Raw genomic sequence first — 21761 nt, 5'->3', positions numbered from 1 at the left:
AGCAGCATCTTCTCCACTGGGGGGAGTGGGTGTGTGTGTTCAGGAAGCTCATTTGCAGCACCCAGAAAGGGAGGAACTTCCATATCAGGCCCACCTGCGCCTCTTCTTCCTCAACCTGCTTGCAGGATCACAGGACTCTAATGGGATCACTTTGAGGCATTTGGTAATGAAAGGAGCAGGATGCACTTTTCTATGAAATGGCTCAAACTAATTGATCACAGAGAGATCCCCATCTGTCTCTCTACACGATTCTCCAGGACAAGATGAGAATATCCTCCCTGAGTGGGAAGGACCTCCAGAATGATCCTACGGTGGGCAAGCCTTTGCTTGGCTCCCCTTCCCCCTTCTGGAGAGGACGATGCTTGTTTAGGACTTAGGGAATGGCTGTGTTTTCTGGCTGTTGGATCTTTCTGCAAGGTGACAAGCTTTAGGACACAAACCCCCATCACTCTTTTATTCACCTGAACAGGTTGAGACCAAGGAAAGACCCCCCCTCCCAAGGGAATGGGACATCCCTCATGCTTTTCCCCAGCAAAGAGAGTGAAGATCCCTCAACACCATGATGGAGGGTGGTGGAGTATGGCTCCCTCCAATGTTCCCTCTAATTTTTTTTCAGTGTGAGCGGAAAAAGTATAGTGTTTGAGCGGCACATTTTCATGCCTGAGCACCTGAATTTTTTTCACAGATGTCACCTAAGACAACAACAAAATCAGTATTATTTGAAAACTCAAAGTTATGTTTATTCAAGGTACCCGCTAATTAAAAGTGTTTTATAATATCAGTATCACTTAACAACGGTCCTGCTTAGCAACCAAATGTTGGCTCAGAAACTCTGGCATTGAAGCGTGCAAGTCTAAAGCTGTCAAGTTACAAGACCCTCGCACCCCCTAACCCTTTAGGAAAAAACCCCAGGGGTCTTCAAACCTGACAGCTTTAAGACTTGTGGACTTCAACTCCCAGAATTCCTCCTCAGTCATGTTGGCTCAGAAACTCTGGCATTGAAGCATGCAAGTGTTAAAGCTGTCAAGTTACAAGATCCACCAGGTTCGGGTCGTGAAGAAGAGAGAAAAGAGCGCTGTTCCCTTGTTGTCTTCCGGGGGCTCTGGAGGGAGGGAGGGAGGGAGAGAGGGCTCCTAGGGAGAAGTTGCCCACAACCTGGCAACGGTAGTGCTCAAACGTCCTGGTTACCCCGGTTGTGTGAATGCAGCCACCGCGATGCCTTCCTCGCTAATTTTGCTTGAGAGGCTACTGATCGTTTCCATCTTCGCCCCATAGAGCTTTGGGGAAGATTGAAGGGGATCGCCGCGTGTTTGGGCAGCGACAGGCTCGGACCCCGCTCCCTTTCCGCCAAGGGCCCCAGCAAGACTCACGAGGGACTCGCGCCCTTTTTCCCCTTGTGCTTCTCACCCCCGCAGTCCCAAAGGACAAAGGACACGAAGGCGGTGCTCATGGAGCAAAACGCGGGCGGGCAAAACGAGATTTGCACTGCAATGGATGGTACCTTCGCTCCGCCATAGCTAGCGCCCAGTCTTCGCCCTCGCCCCGCCCCTTCGACCCTATACCGCCCCCTCCGAGCTAAGCGGAACTTCCTCCAGCCCACAGATTGCGGTTTGTTAAAACTGGAATAGGTTTTTTTCGCACGTAATAAAAGGCGCAAGGAAGGGTGGAAACTGGGAAGCCGCAGCTGTTGTTTATCTTCAGAGCTGGAGGCAGGGAGAAAGACCCAACCATGGACCCTGGCTATCTCTCCTCTCCACCTCCCCGCCCCGCAAGAGAAATCAGCGCCAGCCCCGAGCAACAGGAGGGGTGCGGCCAGCAACAAACTACCGTCAGTCGCTCCATGCTCTGCTCATCAAAACAAGTCTGGGGAGGTCCTTTGCGGGCGGCCAGTTCTAGCCGCCTGCAAAGGACTTCCCCACGTTTGCTTTGGTAGAAATCTCTGCGTGGCAGTTAGAAACTTCTGCGCGGGGATTTCTTGCCACGTGCGCGGCCGCGCAGGCGCGCACCTTAGAGGGAACAGTGGCTCCCTCCCCCTTGGTGGGCTCCCTCCCCTGAAGAAGCTGCTTCCCAAAACAGGTCATGAGAGATGGCAGCCACCACCCGGAGTTGCTTTGGGCGGTGTGTGTGTGTGTGAGTGTGTGTGTGTATGGTGTATGTATGTATGCATGTATGTATGTAAGTAAGTAAGTAAACAAACAAACAAAAACAAATGCTTCATCATTGGAGGCTTTCAAGAAGAGATTGGACTGCCATTTGTCTCCTGTTTGGACTAGATGACCTATAAGGTCCCTTCCAACTCTGTTATTTATCTAATCTAAGTAAGTAAGACAGGAAGTGCTGATGGAAGAGGCAGAAGAGAGCTGGAATTAGAGGAGGGGGTTAGCCAGTCCTCCCCAAACACCCCAACAGATCACTTGACTTCCCCTCCAGTTGGCTGGAAACTGATAGGTCACGGGACGGTGGAGAGGGAGGGATGGGCTGGGGCAAACCTACACTTTATTTTGCATCCAGCGAATGTGATTTCGGAGCTGGCTTGACTTTACTGCAACCACCACTCTTAGTAAAGAACCCTTTGCTTCAACCAAATGGAATCAAATGGATTGGGGCAGGTCTGACACCATGACAGATTTTATACGGGTGGTTTCCTTAAGGGGGAAACAGCTATTTTATTGCAGTTCACAAAATGACAATTTAAGGACCACATTGTGTAGCTGAGGAGAACAAGGAGGATGGTGAGAACATGATGGAGCTGCAACTGGGGACAGGACTGAGGTCTCCTGCTGAGAAGGCCTCACAAGGCTGGATTCCTTCCTTCCAGAAAGGAAAGATGTGGTGGGCCTGAAGAGTTTCACCTTCAGCAAGGGGTGGTGTTGGTGGTCGTCGTTTTCTCTGGACCTCAAAGAACCGACACACACAGACAGAGACTCCTTGCTTTTGCTGCCTCACTTTGGAGCCTTCCATGCTGAGCAGAGGTGGACACGGGAGGCACTGCTTTGGGGCACCAAAGTTGTTTGGAAGGGGAATGGAAATGCGTTGGCTGGATGAATCCCCAGGAAACCTTTCTAGGTAGCCTTGGAGGAAGTGGGATCTGCTGGGACCCCAATTCTTCCCTGAGGAAGATTAGCAGAGCCGCTGCACTGGGGTAAGGGTAGTAGTGGGCACCACCTCCTTCTACTTGAGAGCCCACATCTTGGTTCAGTACAGAGCAGGGCACCCTTGGAGCCAGGAGCATCCAAGAAAGGAATCTTTCATAGTTGATATTTAAAAGATATGATCCCTTTTGGCATCATAACTTCTAACTTCTGCTCCAGGCGGCGTTTTCTATGGTGTTCTGAAAAAATAAACATTTGTTAAATGCCTTCATGATGCACAAAGTGTTTCTGAAGCCTTAAAAAGAGAAATCTAATTAGAAAGCAAAGGCTGGCTCAAGGGTCTCTTCCTGGATGAAGATGAAAGGGTCAATGTTTGTTTTTCAAATGAAATTTAAATCCAAACTCTTGGAATTAATGCTTTCCCTCTGGAAAACATGGGGCTGTTCCTGAGACAGGCCTTTCATTCATGCTCTCTTCGCACATTTTGGAACAGGGAGGAGAAAGCGAGAGAAAAAATGGGCTGGAGCTCTCTTCCTCTAGCGAGTTTCCACATATTCTATAATAACTAATACAAACCAATTAAAGGTTCTGATTAAAGTACATCTAGCTAAGCCTAATTACAGCTACGATGCTCCTAGAGGACAACAGCACCATCCATTCCACCTTCTGTAAAATTTGGTGATACTTGAACCCCAGCAAATTTACTTCGTGTTTTTCTCCTGGAAGGGCCCTCTTTCACTGGGACTTCTAATGTATTGGCCCTGTGTTTAATTCTTGTGCACTTCCCTAATCTTAAAAGAGGCTACTTTGATCCAGCATGTGGCCAGAGCCCCTCTTTGTTCTCCTCAGGTCAAACACATTCAGCTTCTGCCCAATTTCATGCCCAAACCTCAAAGTAGGAAGCCCAATTCTGGTGCATCTTGTGGAAATTGGCCCTTGCCAAGATTTAATAAAAATATATATAAAGCTTTTAGAATTGTAAGCTGCCCAGAGTCACTGGGTTGAGTCCAGCAGCTACAGGAATCGAATGAATAAATAAAATAAATAAATAAAAAGTGAGAAGGCTAAACAGATGGTAATAGCTCCTCAGTTAAAGTCAAGGGCTTAGACTGGGCTAACTTGGGCAAAGCCTCTCTCGCCTGGAAGGAAGAAAGGAGATCATTTGGAGTCATCCCTGGCAGGGGGGAGGAGGGAGCTGCTTTCTCAAGCAGTCCAGACTTTCCTTGAGCAATTCAATATTCCAACTGGACAACTCCAAATCTGATAGAAAAAGGGAAACCTGAGTGGAGGGAAAGGTAGCAAAGGAGGCAGCTGCTCGGAGACCTTTCTCAACTTCAAGGCTGACAGTGATTGCAGATGTTGGAGGATCGAGGAGGCTTTTGAAAGCTTGATTTAGCTGTATTAAGTCTGTCCTGTGGATTGCATAACCCTTTTATTTTGCTTACTTATCACCAAGAAATCATGCTTCCCTTCACTGACAGTTTGCCAGCAAATTTACTCAGTTTTTCTCCTGGAAGGACACTCTTTCATTGGGGCTTTTAATGTATCAGTTTTTCTTTTAATCCTTCCACACTATCCAGAGTCCCAGGTCAGTGGGTGCCCCAGAAATGGTAAATAGATTTTAAAAGAAACCAAACTCGATTGCTTTCCAAAGCACCAAGTGGATCCAGGAATATTATGATCAGTGCGCGTATTTAGGCTCATCATTGTTAGTAGTTAACAGCGTAAAGCTTTATTTTTGCTTGTTCTATTCTCTACAAGCTTTCTAAAGTGCTTATTGGAAAAAAAATCTCTGCAGATCCACACAAGATGCATTTTATGTTTCTGTCAGTTTCATTATATTTTTAGCCATGTGCTTGACGTGTGCGTGTGTGTCTGTGTGTTATTCTATTCTGTAAATTACACCTCTACTGCAATTAGACTAGTCCCAGCTGCCCTGGAGAGCCCCAAGTGCCTTTTTGAGATGCTAAATTAAAAGGAAATGCTGGTAAGCTGAACCACATAAAGAATTTGGAGCCTTAAAATAATTGGAATGAGGTGCGGAAGGAATTCTATCTTGCAGAAACAAAACCAAGACGGATTCTAACACAACTTTGGCCTAGAAGGGAGAGGAGGGTCTGGGAGGTCTTAAGTCTGCAAAATCTCTCCCCTTCCATTACTTTCACTACTTCTCCATCCTAGAAGTAAATCTTAAGGATACAAAGGTGGTGCTCCCCCCGCATGGCAATCTCATCCAGCAGCAGACAATTTTGCATTGCTGCCCCCCTCCCAATGAATGAGGGCAAGCTGATGGGGTGGGGTGGGGGGTGGGCAGAAGATCTGCATGTCTGAAATGGCTTCAGACAAAGACTTGCAACAAAAGTCAAAGATAACAAAAAAAGTTTCTTTCAACATAAATAACAAGAAAAAAAAGTCAAGGAAACAATCGGTCCCCTAAAGAGAGAAGACGGCAATTCATTCTTTGCATCATTCTTCACTCAAAAAGAAACTAGAATCCAATCTACCAAAAACATAACCATAAAAGACAGACTAGAAATAAAAATTAAAATGAGCAAGAAAATGGTAAGAGAACTCCTGAATATAAATCATTGGGATCTGACAGATTACATCCCAGAGTTCTGAAGGAGCTGGCAGATGTTATCTCAGAACTATTGTGCCATATGTTTAAAAAATCCTGAAGCACCAACTACCAGAGAATTGGAAAAGACCTGATGTGGTTCCCATCTTCAAAAAAAAAAAAGGGGGGGGGGAGAACCAGACACAGGAAACTAGAGACCAATCAGTCTCACATCAATACCTGGGAAGATACTGGAAAAATAATCAAAAAATAAATCTGTGAACAGATTTAGTTCAAATAAAGTTATAATTAGCAGCCAGATCATGCCAAACCAACCTTATTTCATTCTTTGACAAAGTGATTAAACTGGTAGACCAGCAAATGCTATGGACAGTATATTTAGACTTCAGCAAAGCATTTGATAAAATAGACCACAACCTACTTCTTGGTAAACTGCGGTAGAAAAATGTGGGATAGACACCATCACCACCAGATGGATTTGTAACTGGCAGACAAACCGTACTTAATGAGTCATCCTCAATGGTACTACATCCAAATGGAGGAAAGTAAGCAGTGGGGTACACAAGGTTTCATCTTAGGCCCAGTACTCTTCAAAATGAATAGAAGGGGAACTCATTAAATTTGCAGGTGACACTAAGCTGGCAGGAATAGCCAACACCCCAAAAGACAAGCTCGGGATCCAAAAAAAGACTCTCACATCCCACATGTCTGTCCAGCTGGAGAACCTCAGGTCAACTCCCCAAAAAATCATTGCAGACTTGAACAATGGATCCTATCCAACAAAATGTAATTAAATGTGGAGAAAAGCAAAGTTTTACTCCTGGACAGAAAAACCAAAAGTACAAGACAGATATTGGTGCAACCTGGTTCAACAACAGTAACTGTGAGAGGGACTTGGAGTCCTCCTTTAAGCCAGCTGTGGGTGGCCAGCAGCCAAAAAAGCTAATACAATCCTTGGTAGTATAAACAGGGGCATAGCATGAAATATGTTAAGTATTAGTACAGTTTTAATCAGTTTTAGTAACGCCACGCCTGAAATACTGCATCCCGTTTTGGTTACCACATTACAAAAGATATTGAGACTCTAGAAAAGTGCAAAGAAAGGCACTAAAATGATTAAAGGCCTGGAGGCTAAAATTATGAGACGGTGTTCAGGATTTGGTGTTTGGCTAGTCTAGAAAAATGAAAAGACTAGGAGGGACATGACCGCAGTCTTCCAGCCCTTTGAGGGGTTGCCACACAGCATAGGGGCTCAACCTATTCTATAAGCCTGAAGGCAGGAAGAAGCAACAGATGGAAACTACTAAGACAACAAGCAACCTGGAATTAAGGGAAACTTCCTGACGTGAGGGCATGTGGAATGCTTCCCTCCAGAAGTTGCAGGTGTTCCATCACTGGGAGAGTTAAAGAAGAACCTAGCAGTATTTGTCTGAAATGGTAAGGTCTCCCGCGTGAGCCAGAGGTGGGCTAGAAGACCTCTATTCTGACTGAATCTGCTCCGCTGCCAGATGCCTTCCAAGCAGCCCTGTGAGTGCTGGAGGGAGGGACTCTGATCTGCAGCAAGAGCAGAGGAGGAGGGGGAGGGACCTTTCAGCGACCTCCCTCTTTCAAGGAGAGGGCTCTAATGGCAGAGGGAGAAAGAGAGTCCCCCTCAAAGCTGAAAGAAAAAAATGAGGAGGAAATCATAGGACTAGAAGGACTTTGGGGGTCTCCTAGTCAGCCCCTGCCCTAGGTCTATCTAATGTCAGAAAGGCCAAATGCAGCCCCCTTCAAACTGGATAGGGGGCAAATCACTGGAAGATCTGAATGAACCTTCCCTTCCCACATGGTTTAATGTGGCAGTCAGAACATGCTCTCGAGTGGGCTCTTGGGGGGGGCTGTGTGCGGAGATGCTGCGGGGGACGGGACAGGAAGGGAGATGGCTGAGTGAAGGCTGAATGGTTACTGGCTCCTAGGTAAGAGCTCTATTGCAGCTTCCATGACAGCCATGGACTTGACCCAGGTAATTCAGGGTCCGACTCATTCAGCGGGGCACATGCTCGACCTCGTATTTCTCTCGGAGCAGTGGAGACGTGATCTAGATTTGAAGGACATCAAGATCTTGCCCTTGTCATGGTAGATCACTTCCTACTGAGGCTTGACTTTTGGAAACCAATCCCCCACTTTAGGGAGGGAGAACCGATTAGGTGGTTCCGCCCAGGCGCCTGATGGACCCTATGGGATTTCAGACGGCACTTGGTGAGATACCTGACTTCTGGCCCACAGTCCGGTGGAGTCCTTGGTCGCTGCTTGGAATATAGCGGCGGCAGAGGCTCAACGGATTGCGCCTTTACGGCCTCTCCTCAGCAGTGGATCCAAGAGGGCTCCTTGGTTTACTGAGGAACTTCGGGAGAGAAGCGCCAAAAGAGACGCCTAGAGCCGTTGGAGGGCTAGTAACTCTGAATACCGCCGAGAACACAATTAAGAGCCTTTATTAGGACTTTAGTGGCGATACGGGCGGCAAATGTGCGCATTTTTCCGCTCTATTGCATCCGCAGAATCGCGCCCAGCTGCCCTGTTTAGGATAGCCGCTCCCTCTTGAAAGGGAGGGATGCAGATGAACCCTTGCAGGGTAGAGCTGAGGAATTTGTTCAGTTTCTGTCGGATAAAATCGTTGGATCCGGACGGACCTGGACTCCACTGGACGGTACCAGATGAGGCGCCAGGGGAAGGTCCTGATCAGATTTTATGGAGCGAGTTTCAACTTGTCGCTCCTGAGGAAGTGGACAAGGCCATGGGAGCGGTGAGTGCCTCCACCTTTACTGGACCCGTGTCCCTCCTGGCTGGTCTCGACCAACAGGGAGGTGACACGTGGCTGGCTCCAGAGGATTGTTAACACCTCTCTTCTGGAGGGATCCCCTGCATCCTCTAAAGGATGTGGTGGTGAGACCCCTCCTTAAGAAACCTTCCCTGGATCCAGCCATTTTGAACAACTATCGCCCAGTCTCCAACCTCCCCTTCGTGGGGAAGGTTGTTGAGAAGGTGGTGGCCTTTCAACGCCAATGGACCTTGGATGAAACAGATTATCTGGATCCCTTTCAGTCGGGTTTCAGGCCTGGTTACGGCACCGAAACTGCTTTGGTCGCGCTGATCAATGATCTCTGGTGGGCCAGGGATAGAGGACTCTATCCTAGTGCTTCTTGATCTCTCAGCAGCCTTCGATACCATCGACCATGGTATCCTTCTGCGACGGTTACGCGAGGTGGGAGTGGGAGGCACTGTCCTAAAGTGGTTCTCCTACCTCTCGGACAGGTCGCAGTCGGTGTTGGTTGGGGACAGAGATCGACCCCTAGGCCCCTTAAATATGGGGTGCCACAGGGCTCGGTCCTGTCCCCCTCCTATTTAACATCTACATGAAGCCGCTGGGTAAGATCATACGCCGGCACGGGATTAAATATCATCAATATGCAGACGATACTCAATTGTATCTGTCCACCCCGTGCCAACTCAGCAAAGCAGTAGAAGTGATGTGCCAGTGCCTGGAGGCTGTCAGGGTCGGGATGGGAGCAAACAATTGCACTCAATCCAGACAAGACCGAGTGGCTATTGATGTTGCCTCCCAAAGATGGTCCAGACATTCCACCTCTTAGCCTGGGGGAGAGTTATACACTCCTCGGAGAGGGTCCGCAATTTTGGGGTCCTCCTGGATCCACAGCTGACGTTAGAACACCACTTGTTGGCTGTGACCAGGAGGGCCTTTGCCCAGGTTCACCTGGTGTGCCAGTTGCGGCCCTATCTGGACCGGGAGGCCCTTCAATAGTCACTCACACCCTCGACACCTCAAGACTGGATTACTGTAACATGCTCTACATGGGGCTGCCCCTGAAGAGTGTTCGAAGACTGCAGTTGGTCCAGAATGCAGCCGTGCAAGTGATAATGGGTGTACCCAGATACACCCATGTTACACCTATCCTCCGTGAGCTGCACTGGCTCCCATTGGTCTCCAGACCCGCTTCAAGGTGCTAGTCGTTATTTTTAAAGCCCTACATGGTATTGGACCTGGCTACCTGAGAGACCACCTCCTGCCATTTACCTCCCAACGACCAATACGATCACACAGGTTGGGCCTCTCCAGGTGCCGTCGACCGGGCAATGCCGGCTGGCGGCACCCCGAGGGAGGGCCTTCTCTGTAGCTGTGCCGGCCTTATGGAACGAGCTACCCGCAGAGATCCGGACCCTTACCACTCTCCCGGCCTTCCGTAAAGTGGCCAAGACCTGGCTGTTCCGGCAGGCCTGGGGCTGTTGATTAAAATCCAGCCCCCGTGATTGAATGGATGATTTTATTTTAAATAATTGTATTTTAATATTTTATGTTTTGCTTTTGTTGTGAGCGCCCAGAGTCCCTAGGGAGTGGGCGGCATACAAATCTTATTAAAGTTGCAAAAGTTGCAAAGTTCCTGGGAGCAGGAAAACCTTTGTATCTCTAGCAAGAGCACCAATCATTGGGAACTGGACCCCAGGTGAGCCATGCAGGAGACCCCTGGCAGAGATCTGATGATTTTGCGAGGTGTGTGTGTGCTTTGCAACTGCCTCTGCTGAGCACCAGAATACCTTCTCCAGAGGACCTTCCATTGAAGATGGTGAGGTGGCCACAGATTAAGCCAGCTTGTTCCTGGAAGGTCCAGCTCAGCATTCCGAGGACATAAGCAAGCTATTAAACTGGGTGGCTCCCCAACGTTCTTCATTTCCCAAAAATATCTTCCGTGGACAGAAAGCTGCTCCCAAAAGACAACCTCAGTTTCCTCTTGGCATTAGGTTTCTGCAGTTCTTGTGGCTGAGATGGGCAGCACCATACGGCCGCATTTCCGTTGAAAATCCAGGCCGCTGACTGGCATCCTTAGTTTAGATGTTGTTGGCTGTTTTTCTGATGCAAGAACAATGTTTCCCTCTTGGGGGCACCACAGACAAGCCTGCTCTGTGGTGCTTTGATGTGCACACTGAGCTGCAATGGAGAATACACCAGAATCTACTTGGGGTGGGAGTTGGTTGGTTGGTTTTACTTTTTGGGGTTGCTCCAAAAAGAACAAAATTATAAATGGGGGAGAGTCTTATTTTTAACTAATGCAAAATTAGTAAGATTTTATTTTTGCAAATGTCACTTTCATAATTTAATGAAATACTAAAGCATACATCTTCCTAATACTCCATTGAAGCCATGATTATCCACTTCTAAGCTTAAAGGGCCAGACTACTAACTAGGGTGGTTGGCGCTCATAATGAACGAATAAGTAATAGTCCCAAATAATTTCCTAAAAGAATAAATCATACCGGAGCCGCCGACAATGCAGGGATGCAGGGGGGAATTTCAGCAAAAAAGTTTATTTCAGATTATCGGTTTGTAGTGGCAGTGAATCTGGAGAGCAATCTTCCTAGGGTCGCTCTTTTCTTGCTATTGTTGGAAGGGTGCTTTATTTTGCCCCCTGCCCCCTCCCTGATAAATATTTGTTAAGAGCCACCAGCAATTCTGAGAGGGCCCTGGAGACGGCTGGCCAGTTGGGGAACTTTTCTGTCTTAGCAGTTCGAAGGGAGAGGCAGCTTGAAGAGGAGTCACGCATGCAGAATCTCCTCCGCTGCTTGTGCAGTCAGTTCCAAGAGGGGCATGACCCAGCAGTGGCCAGTGCCCCCGTGGTTGGGGATGCCTGCCTTAGAGTCTTCTAGTAAGCCCCATGCACAAACAGGAGCCCCAGTCATCCCGACACATGGCTGTCCAGTCTTCTTAAATATCTCCAGTGATGGAGTACCACACGTCTGAAGGCAACCCATTCTACTGATTGTTTAATCACGAGTAATCAATTGTAATTAACTGTAAATGAATGGGAACGCTTTTTTACATCACGGACTGGATGCAATGGAGGTGGTCCGCTTTTTACAGATCAGATGCAAATTGGGGAGAAAGTGGCCTTAGGAGAAGTCTGGTTCACTCAGAACCTCCCCCCCCAGACTTTTAACTGAGTCAGTGAGGTTTCAACCATTTTTATCCAGCAGGGTCTAGTTGTGAGCCAATAAAGAGTCAGGCCTTTGCCTTCATCGGCTGTCAAGTGAGTCCTTCCTCCACAGGGATGGGTAAAGGCCCCCATGCCCGGTGGTGGCTTTTTGACCCACTCTTTGGGCTGGGGGTCAAGCAGCCCCAAAGCACAACTCCCCACCCCCCAAAGTGCAGTTACCCCAGGACTTCTGAGCCTGGAGCTGCCTAAGCTGAAGCCAGTCAGATCAGCTGTTGGGACAGGCTAGGGAGCTGCTCCCCTTTGGCAGGGCCAGGCAGGAGCTCCACTCAGGCAAGAACCCATTGCAGCCCCCTCCCCAGTCCTGCTTCTAGAGACAGCAGTTCCCATTGCCAGGGCAACTGAGAGTCACCCCCCACGGCGCGCACACACCCACACCTCCTGCAGAGGCTCCTTCTCAGCAGGGCCCAGGGAAGGGGCCTTACTGGGTTTGTGCACCGGAAGGACACAACCAGCCCTGCAAAGAGACTGGCTCTGCTCCCCACCCCAACAGCAGCCCCCTACCCTCGGCATCCCGGCCTCTGACCTCCCCATCCGGCTGAATTCAGTTCCAGGTGGGAGAGGCAGGGAGAGGATCAACCCAGCGCAAGAAGGGAGGCTGGCAGGGGAGCAGCTGCTTCCCGGATTGCCCCGCTGAGTTTCAGTAAGTCAGCACTTCGGCAGGGCAGGAACAGGCTCGACCAGACGCCGCTCCCTCTTCCCTTGCAGCCTCCGCGGTTGGCCAGAGTCACCCAAGGCGGCTGCCTCCCCTGCGGAGGCTGGGGGGCACCTGCTGCTCTCACCTTGACGACCCCTCCTGCCGCCCTGGCTGCTCGCTGGAGGCCCCGCGGGGCATAGGGAACGCCCCTTCTCCTGCCTTCGGGGAAGCCGCCGCCCAACTGCAGGCAGAGGCGCCCGGGGGAGGGGCCGGACGGGGGCAGCGCTCAGAACCGGCCGACTGGTTGAGCCGCTTCCTCGGGGCCTCCGAAGGCGCAAGCGGAGCTCCTGCGCGCCCGATGCTCGCCCTCGCCACCTTTCTCCCAGTGGCCGCTGCAGTCGCTTGGGCGGCCCAAGTCAGCCCAGCCGGAGCCCTTCCAGGAGGGACCCCCGAAGGCTCCGCCGCCTCTGCGCCCCCCAGGCAGGCGAGCCCCCCTTGAGATCCTCCGGTTTTTCTGCCACCCCCCGGGCAATCAGCCCCCCTTTCCAGCTGGCTCCAGACTGCTCGGAGACCCCGCATAAGAGCGGAGCATCGCCGCGTGGGCGCCGCTTCCGCCCAATGGGGAATCCAGGAGGGGCTGCTCGCACCACGAGCCACGCGCAACCAAGGCCTCCACAAGCCGGGGGTGGGGGCTGAGCCCGGACTCCCAGGAACCGCCCGGTACGGGCCTCCTCTACGAGGGGACCGGCGACCCGCAGGGACTCTCCGGAGGCCGCTACTGTGGGGACTCCTCCTGGGCCGGGAGGGACAGGCCGAGCCTCACAGCGCTTCCGTAGGCCCCCTTGCCTGCTCCGGGCGAGGCTCCGGGAAAGGAAGCCGCGCGGAGCCTTCGCGCTCCCGTCCAAAGCGCTCCGGAGTTGGCCATCCCTCCGAGGGCAGCCGGCCGTCCCGCGTCGTCCCCCAAACCCGCCGCGCGCCCTGCCCGGCCCGACGGGACTCACCCAGATTGACGAAGCTCATGACGGTGTCCGCGCCGTCGGCGGCTGCACTGAGCGCGGGGCTGTCCTCAGCGTCGTCCTGGCGGGCCAAGGCGCGGTACAGGCTCAGCATGAAGAGCGGCGCGGCGGGCGGCGGCCGGGCCGGCGCGTCTTGCGGGGCGCGGGCGGCGGGCGGCTGGGGTGCCGGGGAGGCCCAGGAGCGCCAGCACCTCGCGCTGCAGCTCGCTGCCGCTCAGCCGTCGCGGGGCGGCGGGCGGCGGGGGCAGCGGGCGGCGGGCGAGGGCCTCGCGGGGGTGGGACGCCGGCAGAAGCGCGGCGATGAGGAGCAGCGCCGCTGCTACCAGGCCCGATGAGAGCCGCATGGCGCCCGCGGCAGCGCAGGGGGCTCCGAGTGTCGCGGCCGTCCCTTTAAGCGGAGGCGGGGGGGGGGGGCACGCGATTCGCCTCGGCGGATGCGATGGGGGCCCGCGGGCAAGGAAAGGCAGGCGGCGGGGCAGCCTGGCCGTTGATTGTCACTGCCACGTCGCGGCCCCTACCCGCTCGTCCTCCGCCGTCCAACCTCGTCCTCCAGCTCCGGCCGCATATGGGGGACGAGCCTCCCGGCCGCCGCTGCACCTCCGACGGCCCCGGCGAACGGGAAGGGCGGGGAGTTCCCGTCCCCAAGAGGCAGCCGGGACTCCTCTGCATGCTGGAGCCCAGCCCGGAGCTGCCCTCTGCCGAAATCGGGATGCCGGTTGGGGCTCGCCCTCGGATCCCGCCTTCCGCCTCTGGCCCATCGAAGCTCCGTCCGCGGAGTGACTGGACACGTTCCCGGCTTCCAGGTACTCGAAGGCGTTCCGGCGTCTCCCAATCCAAAGGAGCCGTTTGAGCGAGGGGTCGAGGAGCAAGAATCGAAATCCCCTGCGGAGGTTCAGGACTCTGAGCACCGCTTGTAGGTCTCATCCTCTGTGGGCGCCCAGAGCAGAAAATCAACTTCCCAGAAAGCTAAAATCTACTTTTATTGAGCTTGGCTGCAATAACCGAATGTTTCAGATCTGATTGTGCTGAAGCTCCTTCTCCTCCCTGCTGAGCCTGACCCCCTTTGGACTTTGAAAGAGCAGGCTGGGAAGATAGGTGTTAATTTTTATTTGCATTACTTATAACTTTCCCTGAAAAGTAGCAAAATTTTGCTACATTATGTACAAGGTTTGCCCATAAATGGTTGCCCAGCTCATTGATGTCAGAGGATAATTTTCCTTTGTTTTACTGAATACATTTTTATTGGTCAATGATTGAAGTACATTTCTGTTCTTTTCTGTGGACAGCCAAGAAAACAGAGCAAGTCAAACAAATCATTCCAGTTCTCCCTGGAGGCACCAATGAGCAGCTTCAAATGATTCTACTTTGGCTCCATTCTGCTCTCTGCAGAAGAAAGGCTCCAATGCTGGGAAAGTGGAAGGAAAGACCAGCAGCAGAGTTGGTCTCCGTGATGGTGGCAATGAGAGCACCATTAGAGGACCATTAGAAGTTGGGGAAGGGAACCGCCTGGAGAAAATCTTTATCTATGGGGTTCCTATCATCCGACCCTGACTTGACAGAAGCCCACCTGAATGGATCCTGTTTACCTAGAAGTGCCCTGGAGCTCTCAGTGAAGAGAATGAGGAGGAGGAGGAGGAGGAGGAGGAACCAGGGAAGGTCATCCAGCTGTTATGGGAATCTAAGCCAGTGTTTTTCAACCACTGTGCCGCGGCACACTAGTGTGTCGTGACATAGTGTAAGGTGTGCCGTGGGAAAATTACTTTATGTATAGTCAATATATATAACAGAGTTAAAATTTTTTAACATTTTCTAATGGTGGTGTGCCTCGTGATTTTTTTCATGAAAAAAGTGTGCCTTTGCACAAAAAAGGTTGAAAAACACTGATCTAAGCATTGGCTGAGTTGCTTCTATGAACCAGGTTGACATTTGTGCCGAGTTGCTTGCATATTCTGCTTGGAGCATTGAAATAAGAAACTGGCTCCAGTACCCAGGCTGATGGGGAGGTGCCTAGACCAGCTGAGGCTGCTCCCCCCCTGAGCCCCCAACGAAATGCTGGGGAGGCAGGAGAGCCTGGAGGACACCTCACTGACCACCCACTTAGACAAGGTGCTCTGTTAGCTTCCAAACGATGGGAGACATTGCTGCAACTAACAGTATTAATTCCCGATGTGGAAAGGAGTTGGGCTAATGGAAACTGTCCAGGGTTAGTTAGCATTTCTCGACTGTTCACTGAGTGGGAAGGTAGCAGATGGAGGTGATAAAGACCATTTTTGAATGGTCACAAGTGGGGCATCTGTTCAAGGAGAATATTGTCTGGTAATAAGCTGGCCAGCTTCACTGGGCAGCCTTCGGCTGCATTACAAAGCAGGTTTTGTCCTCCGTGTTTGGAAGAGCTGACGAAGACCAAGCTGTTCTGAGCAGAGCAGCCAGATAGAAATTTTAGCTGCTTTAACCATGAGGAAAGATGGCTGCAGTTGTACAGCAGCACTTTTCCCATCCCTGAAAGGAACCTGGAAACTAATTTGCAGAGTGCAGGAGAAGGAGTTAACGGATTGGCCGTGACCCCAAGTCAGCATCAGGGAAAAAATCTCGGAGTCTGAGACAGGAACCAGGGGCTCAGAGTGGGGTTTTCTCCCATTGGAGGAGCTCAGACAGAAGGGAGAGGGCCATCAGATGCACGCATGCTCGGAGCAGATGGGGGATTTGGTGGTAGTGGGTTGCTTTATTTTAGTCAGAAAGCAGAGGTGGCAGACAGGAGGGAGAAAGAGGAAGAGCTAGGAAACACCACACGAGCAATTCTGTCCTATTTGGGACTTTCCAGATTGTTAAACCTTAAGCCAGGCAAGAAAGGAAGTGGGTCTAGCTGCCTCCATGCATCTGAAGATTCCCAAATAGGACAAAATTGGTTGTGGTGGCACCACCTGGTGGGCCATTGTTAACTGAAAACACCATGCAGGATATTCAGTTAGTCCTTGACTTACAACAGTTCAACAGCACTGAAAAAAGTGACTTATGAACATTTCCACACTTATGGCTGTTGTAGCATCCCTACATGATGCATGGTCATGTGGATCAAAATTCAGATGTTGGCACCAACTCATTTATGACTGCTGCAGTATCCTGGGGTTGTGAGATCATGTTTTGTGGGAACTCAGATTCATGTGATATCTGTACTAACTGCAGTGATTCAACCACAACCAAGAAACAACCACAGCAAGGAAGTTTGCAAAATGGGGCAAAACTGACTTTTAACAAATGTCTCAGCAACAGAATTTTCAGGCTAAATTGTGGTCCTACATCGAGGACTACCTGTACTGTGTGAAAGGGGAAAAAACCATGGGCAGTAAAACCTCACAGAAGGCATGACTTTCATGTCACATCCGCATCTTAAGGGAAGGCATCCAATTCTGAAGCCTCCGTTTCCTACTGGAGTAAAGAGGGAATCCACATCAGCTCCAGGCCTCTTTGGCTTTAGGAACCTCCGTATGGTGCCAGCCCTTTTGGAAATTGCCTTCTCCGTCTTGGTGCCTTGCAGATACTTGCAGCACATACGGACCATGGTAATTGAGGATGATGCACGTGGACTTTGGGGAGAGCATCCCCCGAAGCGGCCTGCGTGATTACAAGCTGCCTCTGCTATTGGCCACGGGAGAAACTGTAGGGTGGTGCCAAGCCTTTCTGGAATTGGCTGGATCCCAAGCTGACCGCCTTACGACTAGCGGAGCAGGGATACTCCAATCATTTATTAAGTGGGTTCTGCTGCCTTCCAGTTCTTCGAAAGGTGCTGATCAGGCACCAGCAGATGAAATCCAAGGGTTGGGTCAAGAGGGTTGGTGTCAGCCTGGGCAACCCCCTCCCCCTACTTCAGCAGGTGCTGCAGGCATCAGCCTCAGGACAGGGAGGACTCCGACCAGTGCCTCTTCCAACTTTCTGGGCAGCATAAAATAAGAGACACCTTGCTTCACTTTTATTACTGCAAGCAATTTTAATACAAAACATGTGTTGTTTTTAAACAATTCATTGGTAGAGCTTCTGGTTCTGGCTCAATTAAACCAACTGAGAGAATCACACAGCAAAGTGGTCAGTCCTGAGCAGGGACAAGAGTACAAGTGAATAAATACAGGAAGACCAGGTGGCCCCCTACCCCTTTTGCACGGGGGTCTCTCTTCCTCCACAAAGGAGAGTGGGGGGCGTCCAGAGCCAGGGGGTCTGCTGGTGATGCTCCTCCACCTTCCCAAGAGTACGTGGTGGTGACGGTGGCGGTATCGAAGGCAGTTGGCTGCTCCAGAGCAGAGGCTCTCTGGGCTCCTGCTGGCCAGACCAGGCCCGGACCAGCCTAAGAAAGCCATCTAATTGCAGTCAGTGAACTAAAACCTAAAGTCAGCTCCTTCACTCGTGGTTCGCCTTTTGGAAATGTGTTATCCTGTGACTAAACAGAAGCAAATTTAAGATCCTCCCACCCCCTCACTGCTAAACCACACGATTTTACCTCCCTACAATGGTTCTGTCCTTGTAATTCCCCTACAAATATTATTCTTTGAAAGCTTAACGGCTTTTCATTTTGCAAAGTACAGCATTGTAGTGAAGTTCTTTATTCAAATGAAACATGTGCAAAGGTCCGTTTTCAAGCTGTCTTCAGGTAAAACCATAGGAATTTATTTTTAAAATTGGAAACAAGCCCCCTCACCGTGCATTTCTCTCTTATTGAGGTATCTGTGATTGACAAGGAGAGAGAGAGAAAATAAAGTTCCTTTCTTATGTTGGATCTTCAGATGTTGCTCTTAAATATAATTTCTCTTGCTGAAACAGCACGTTAATTTTTATAAAGATGCGTTTAGGAAACAATCCTAAAAGATAATGCAGGAACATCTCCTGCACTGCACAGAAATCCTATTTATATCATTTGTTTGTTTTTACATTTTCACATCTTGACCTTTTGCTTCTCTCCCATGTTTCAGATTTCCCTCTGGGCCCCCATTGCAAAGAAGGCAAGTTTTATCTACATAAATATTCACATGAAAAAGGAACCTATAAAAAAAAGAGAGAACCAAATAAGGCAGCTTCATAACACAATTTTCTTTTACACTTTTAACAATATAATTTCTCCCATGTAGAATAAATATACATCCAATGTGTGAAGCAGGATTAAAAACTGGACACAGGTTTCCGTTGTCTGTGCAAAGCTGGGCATCATGTGGATGCCGTATTATCTCTTGGGGCCAGGAGATTTGGCAGTGCTTGTTTTCTTGGACATGGTGGGGATCTTGGAGGGCTTGGTCAGGCCTCGCCGGGAGCCACCCTGTCCCCCTGTCGCACTGCTCTCCGAAGTGTCCTGAACAGGCCGATTGCGTCTCCAGCAGATCAAAGTCAGAGGCGTCGCTGCCTCGCCGGCTGCTGGTTCGGCTCCCTGCGTGGCTGCCTGCACGGCTGGTGGGGCGGCTGGCCGTTTTCTTAGGATCTGAAAGTCAAGACAAATGTTTACATCCCAAGGGAACCTTGAAGGAATTTAACAGCACTTGCGTTCGAACCTCCCTCCAAAGAAATAGCCTCCCTCCCCTCCGCATAAAAATAATTCTCCTTGGCTCCTCCTGGGCAACTACAGAGGGCCATCCGTGGGTCTACCAACAGGATGGGAGGCCATGCTGAGCTCCCCAACCCAAAGCATCCGCCTCTGGTTACCACACCTGGTGCTTCCAAATCTAGCTCAGAACTTACCGGCTCGACTGGTTTTGGCACCGGAAGAAGCTGGTGAGGAACTGTTACTGGTGTCCCCAGCGAGAGACGTCCGGCTGGAGTGGAAAGTGGGCCGTTTCAACTTGCTGCCCGAGGATGGAGCAACCTAAAGAGGCAAGCAGGTTTTGTTACGGAGCCACAGGAAGAGCCTCAGGGGAGCCCTCTGCTGCAGCAGTAGCTGCCAATCTCTGCATCTTAAAGGCAAAGAGTAGACAGGCTTCACACATGGCCTTGGGGAGGCTTGACCAAGCGTGTTGTGTGAATTCAAGCCAAGCAGATGATTATACGCCATGCGCAAACTGAAGGCCAGCCTCCCAGCGTCATCACTGTTGTGATTTTCCAGAGGCCAGGGAGGAACGCAGGAAGGAGAACATGAGGTGCTTCATCAAACTGCTGTCCTAACTGGAAAAAGGAAGAGGAGCCATGAACTGGCCCTGGACTTGAGGAATGGCCATTTGGAGATTTAGACGGCTTCCAAATGCCTGCTTAGAACAAGGCAGGACCACCACAAACTCTTGTTTGTGCATCCCTATTAAGAGTGTGTGCGCGCGCACACACACAGACACGGAAGTACGAGGTCCGAGGGCCCAGCACAAGGCGAGGCTCCTGTCAGCCTTCCTTGGAAGGGAGCGTGCTTCAGGGTCCAGAAGAAGTCTCTCACATAAAATAAATCTGAAATAAAGTTCAGTGCTTGGACTGTAGTCTGAACATGTACCACCTCTGAAGTATTATGGAATCTTCAGATTTTATTTATGATAACTTATAAGCCACAAGAGGATGTTGAGGATCTGCAGGAGGGTGGCACTCAACTGCCAAGGTGGCACAAACGGCTGGGCCGTTTCTGGCCTCTTTCAGGGAGGCAGAAACTGTTATGGGAATGAAAACAAAGAAGGGCCCACATAGGCTATATCCCAAACTTTTAGATCAGTGGGGCTGACAGGCTTGGGAATTTGGGAGTTGAAGCTCACCCATCAAGTTGCTGGGAAGTTAAAAACCACTTAGAAGAAATTAATAATTAAACACAAATTAAGAGACACCAATTATTCAAGCATGAACTTCTTTGTTCTCCAACCTTTATTTCTGAAAAAGGCCCCGGTATTTATTATATTTATTTATTAAGCTTGGGCAGCTTTTTCCTCTTGGTTCTTGGAAGATGTTCTTAATTCAAGACGATCAGCCTCAACTGGACCAGAATGCCCAGACACAGGGAGACATATAAATGACCCCACAAAAAATGGTGCAGGGCTTGAACTTGGCAATGGGCAATCCTGAATAGGACCTGCACCTCCCATGGCGTCTGCCGGGACTCTCTGTATCAATGGGGCCTAGCACCCTCCTCTCGGCGGGAGTGTGGGGGTAACACCTCAAACCGTAGATCGCATCGTGACCGACTGTAAGCTGAGGGCATCTACCGGTCCAGTATCTGATTTTTTCAACATAAACGATGCTGCGCTTCAATGGTTTGATGGCCTAGTGATTGGTACGTGAGCATTAACATTTATATTTTATTGGGCTCTACTGATCTAGTTGAAATGTTAATTTATATTGCTAGTCCATGCCATATGCCAAATAATAACACAAATCGGCCTCCGCTCAGAAAGCCTGGGGAGCGCAGGAGCTTTGGCCAAGGGGAGCAAGCAGGAGAGAGGAGGCTGACTCAAGTCCCTCCTTCAGCCCACCGGAGCCATACTCTACCTCAGAAGCAGACAGGTGGAGGTCGGCATTATCGCAGCCCCTCGGGGGGGTACCTGCCTTGCTGTTTACCAACCAGGGTTTGTCATAACAACGGGTGAAGTGATGTGGAGTCTGTGAAATGGAAAATCCAAAGAGAGTTTGAAGGGGGGGGGAAGCAAACAAATGAGTGGGGGAGGGAGGGAGGGAGGGAGGAGTGACCAGGTCAGAAGAAATAAAACAGAAAATAATATAAATCTTAAATTAATAAATAATAACAACAACAATAATAATGGTGTTTGTAATGCATTTTTGAATGTCCAGTTGACTGAGTTTCATGTTTAATGAATAAAGTATATAATAATGATGATGATGCTGATGAACACAAACCTAGGCTGACACAGGGCACACCTTTTATTGGTAAAAGGGGAAGAAAAATCATATTCCATGTTGTGGGGAAGAACAAAAAAACTGTTCGTGTGAAGAGGAGGAGGAGGAGGAGAAACCAGCCTTCCTCTCTTCTCTCTGCCTTCCTGAGTGTGGAAAGGCACAAATGGGAGGATCTGAGGGAAAGTGCAAGCGGAACGGAGGCTGTGGAAAGGCTCCCTGGCTCAGCCGAGCAAGCAGCCTCCGGCCAAGGAGATGATCACAGGCCCCACCTGTGGTGCTTCTGGGGCAGAGTTGGGGAGGGGAGGGGGCTTCCCCAGCTACCTGCTCCACGACACAAGGGAGACTTACAGAAGCCCTTCGTGTTTCAAGGCTGAGGGAAAAGGCCCCGTTGCCAAGGCGAAGAAAAAGCCGGCTTCTCACCTTGGTCCCGCTGGCAGGTGTGGCAGGGGAGGATGGCACTGAGGGGCAGCTGTGATTGCTCTGGCTGGCGCTCGAACTGGACCGTGTGGGCGAGGCGGCCCGAGAGGAAGGCTTGGACCTCCGGCCACGGGACCGGAATGGTGCCATTCCCTGAGATGCGCCCTCCGGTAGAATGAATTTTTC

At 50.5% G+C, this 21761-nt stretch overlaps 1 protein-coding gene across 1 annotated transcript in view; it reads right to left on the bottom strand.

Annotated features, from left to right (window-relative positions):
• Positions 1 to 13708, bottom strand: part of LOC116515650 (bone morphogenetic protein 8B-like) — a 38481-nt gene extending 24773 nt beyond the window's left edge. Inside the window, 2 exon segments of the mRNA XM_032227784.1 lie at positions 13350 to 13473; positions 13475 to 13708. Coding sequence (XP_032083675.1) covers positions 13350 to 13473; positions 13475 to 13708 — 358 coding nt within the window.
• Between the last annotated feature and the right edge of the window lie 8053 nt (positions 13709 to 21761).

This window comes from Thamnophis elegans, chromosome 12 (genome assembly GCF_009769535.1).
Source record: "Thamnophis elegans isolate rThaEle1 chromosome 12, rThaEle1.pri, whole genome shotgun sequence".
NCBI lineage: Eukaryota > Metazoa > Chordata > Lepidosauria > Squamata > Colubridae > Thamnophis > Thamnophis elegans.
Note: the sequence above shows the minus strand (reverse complement) of the source record. Positions and strands in the feature narration are given on the sequence as shown.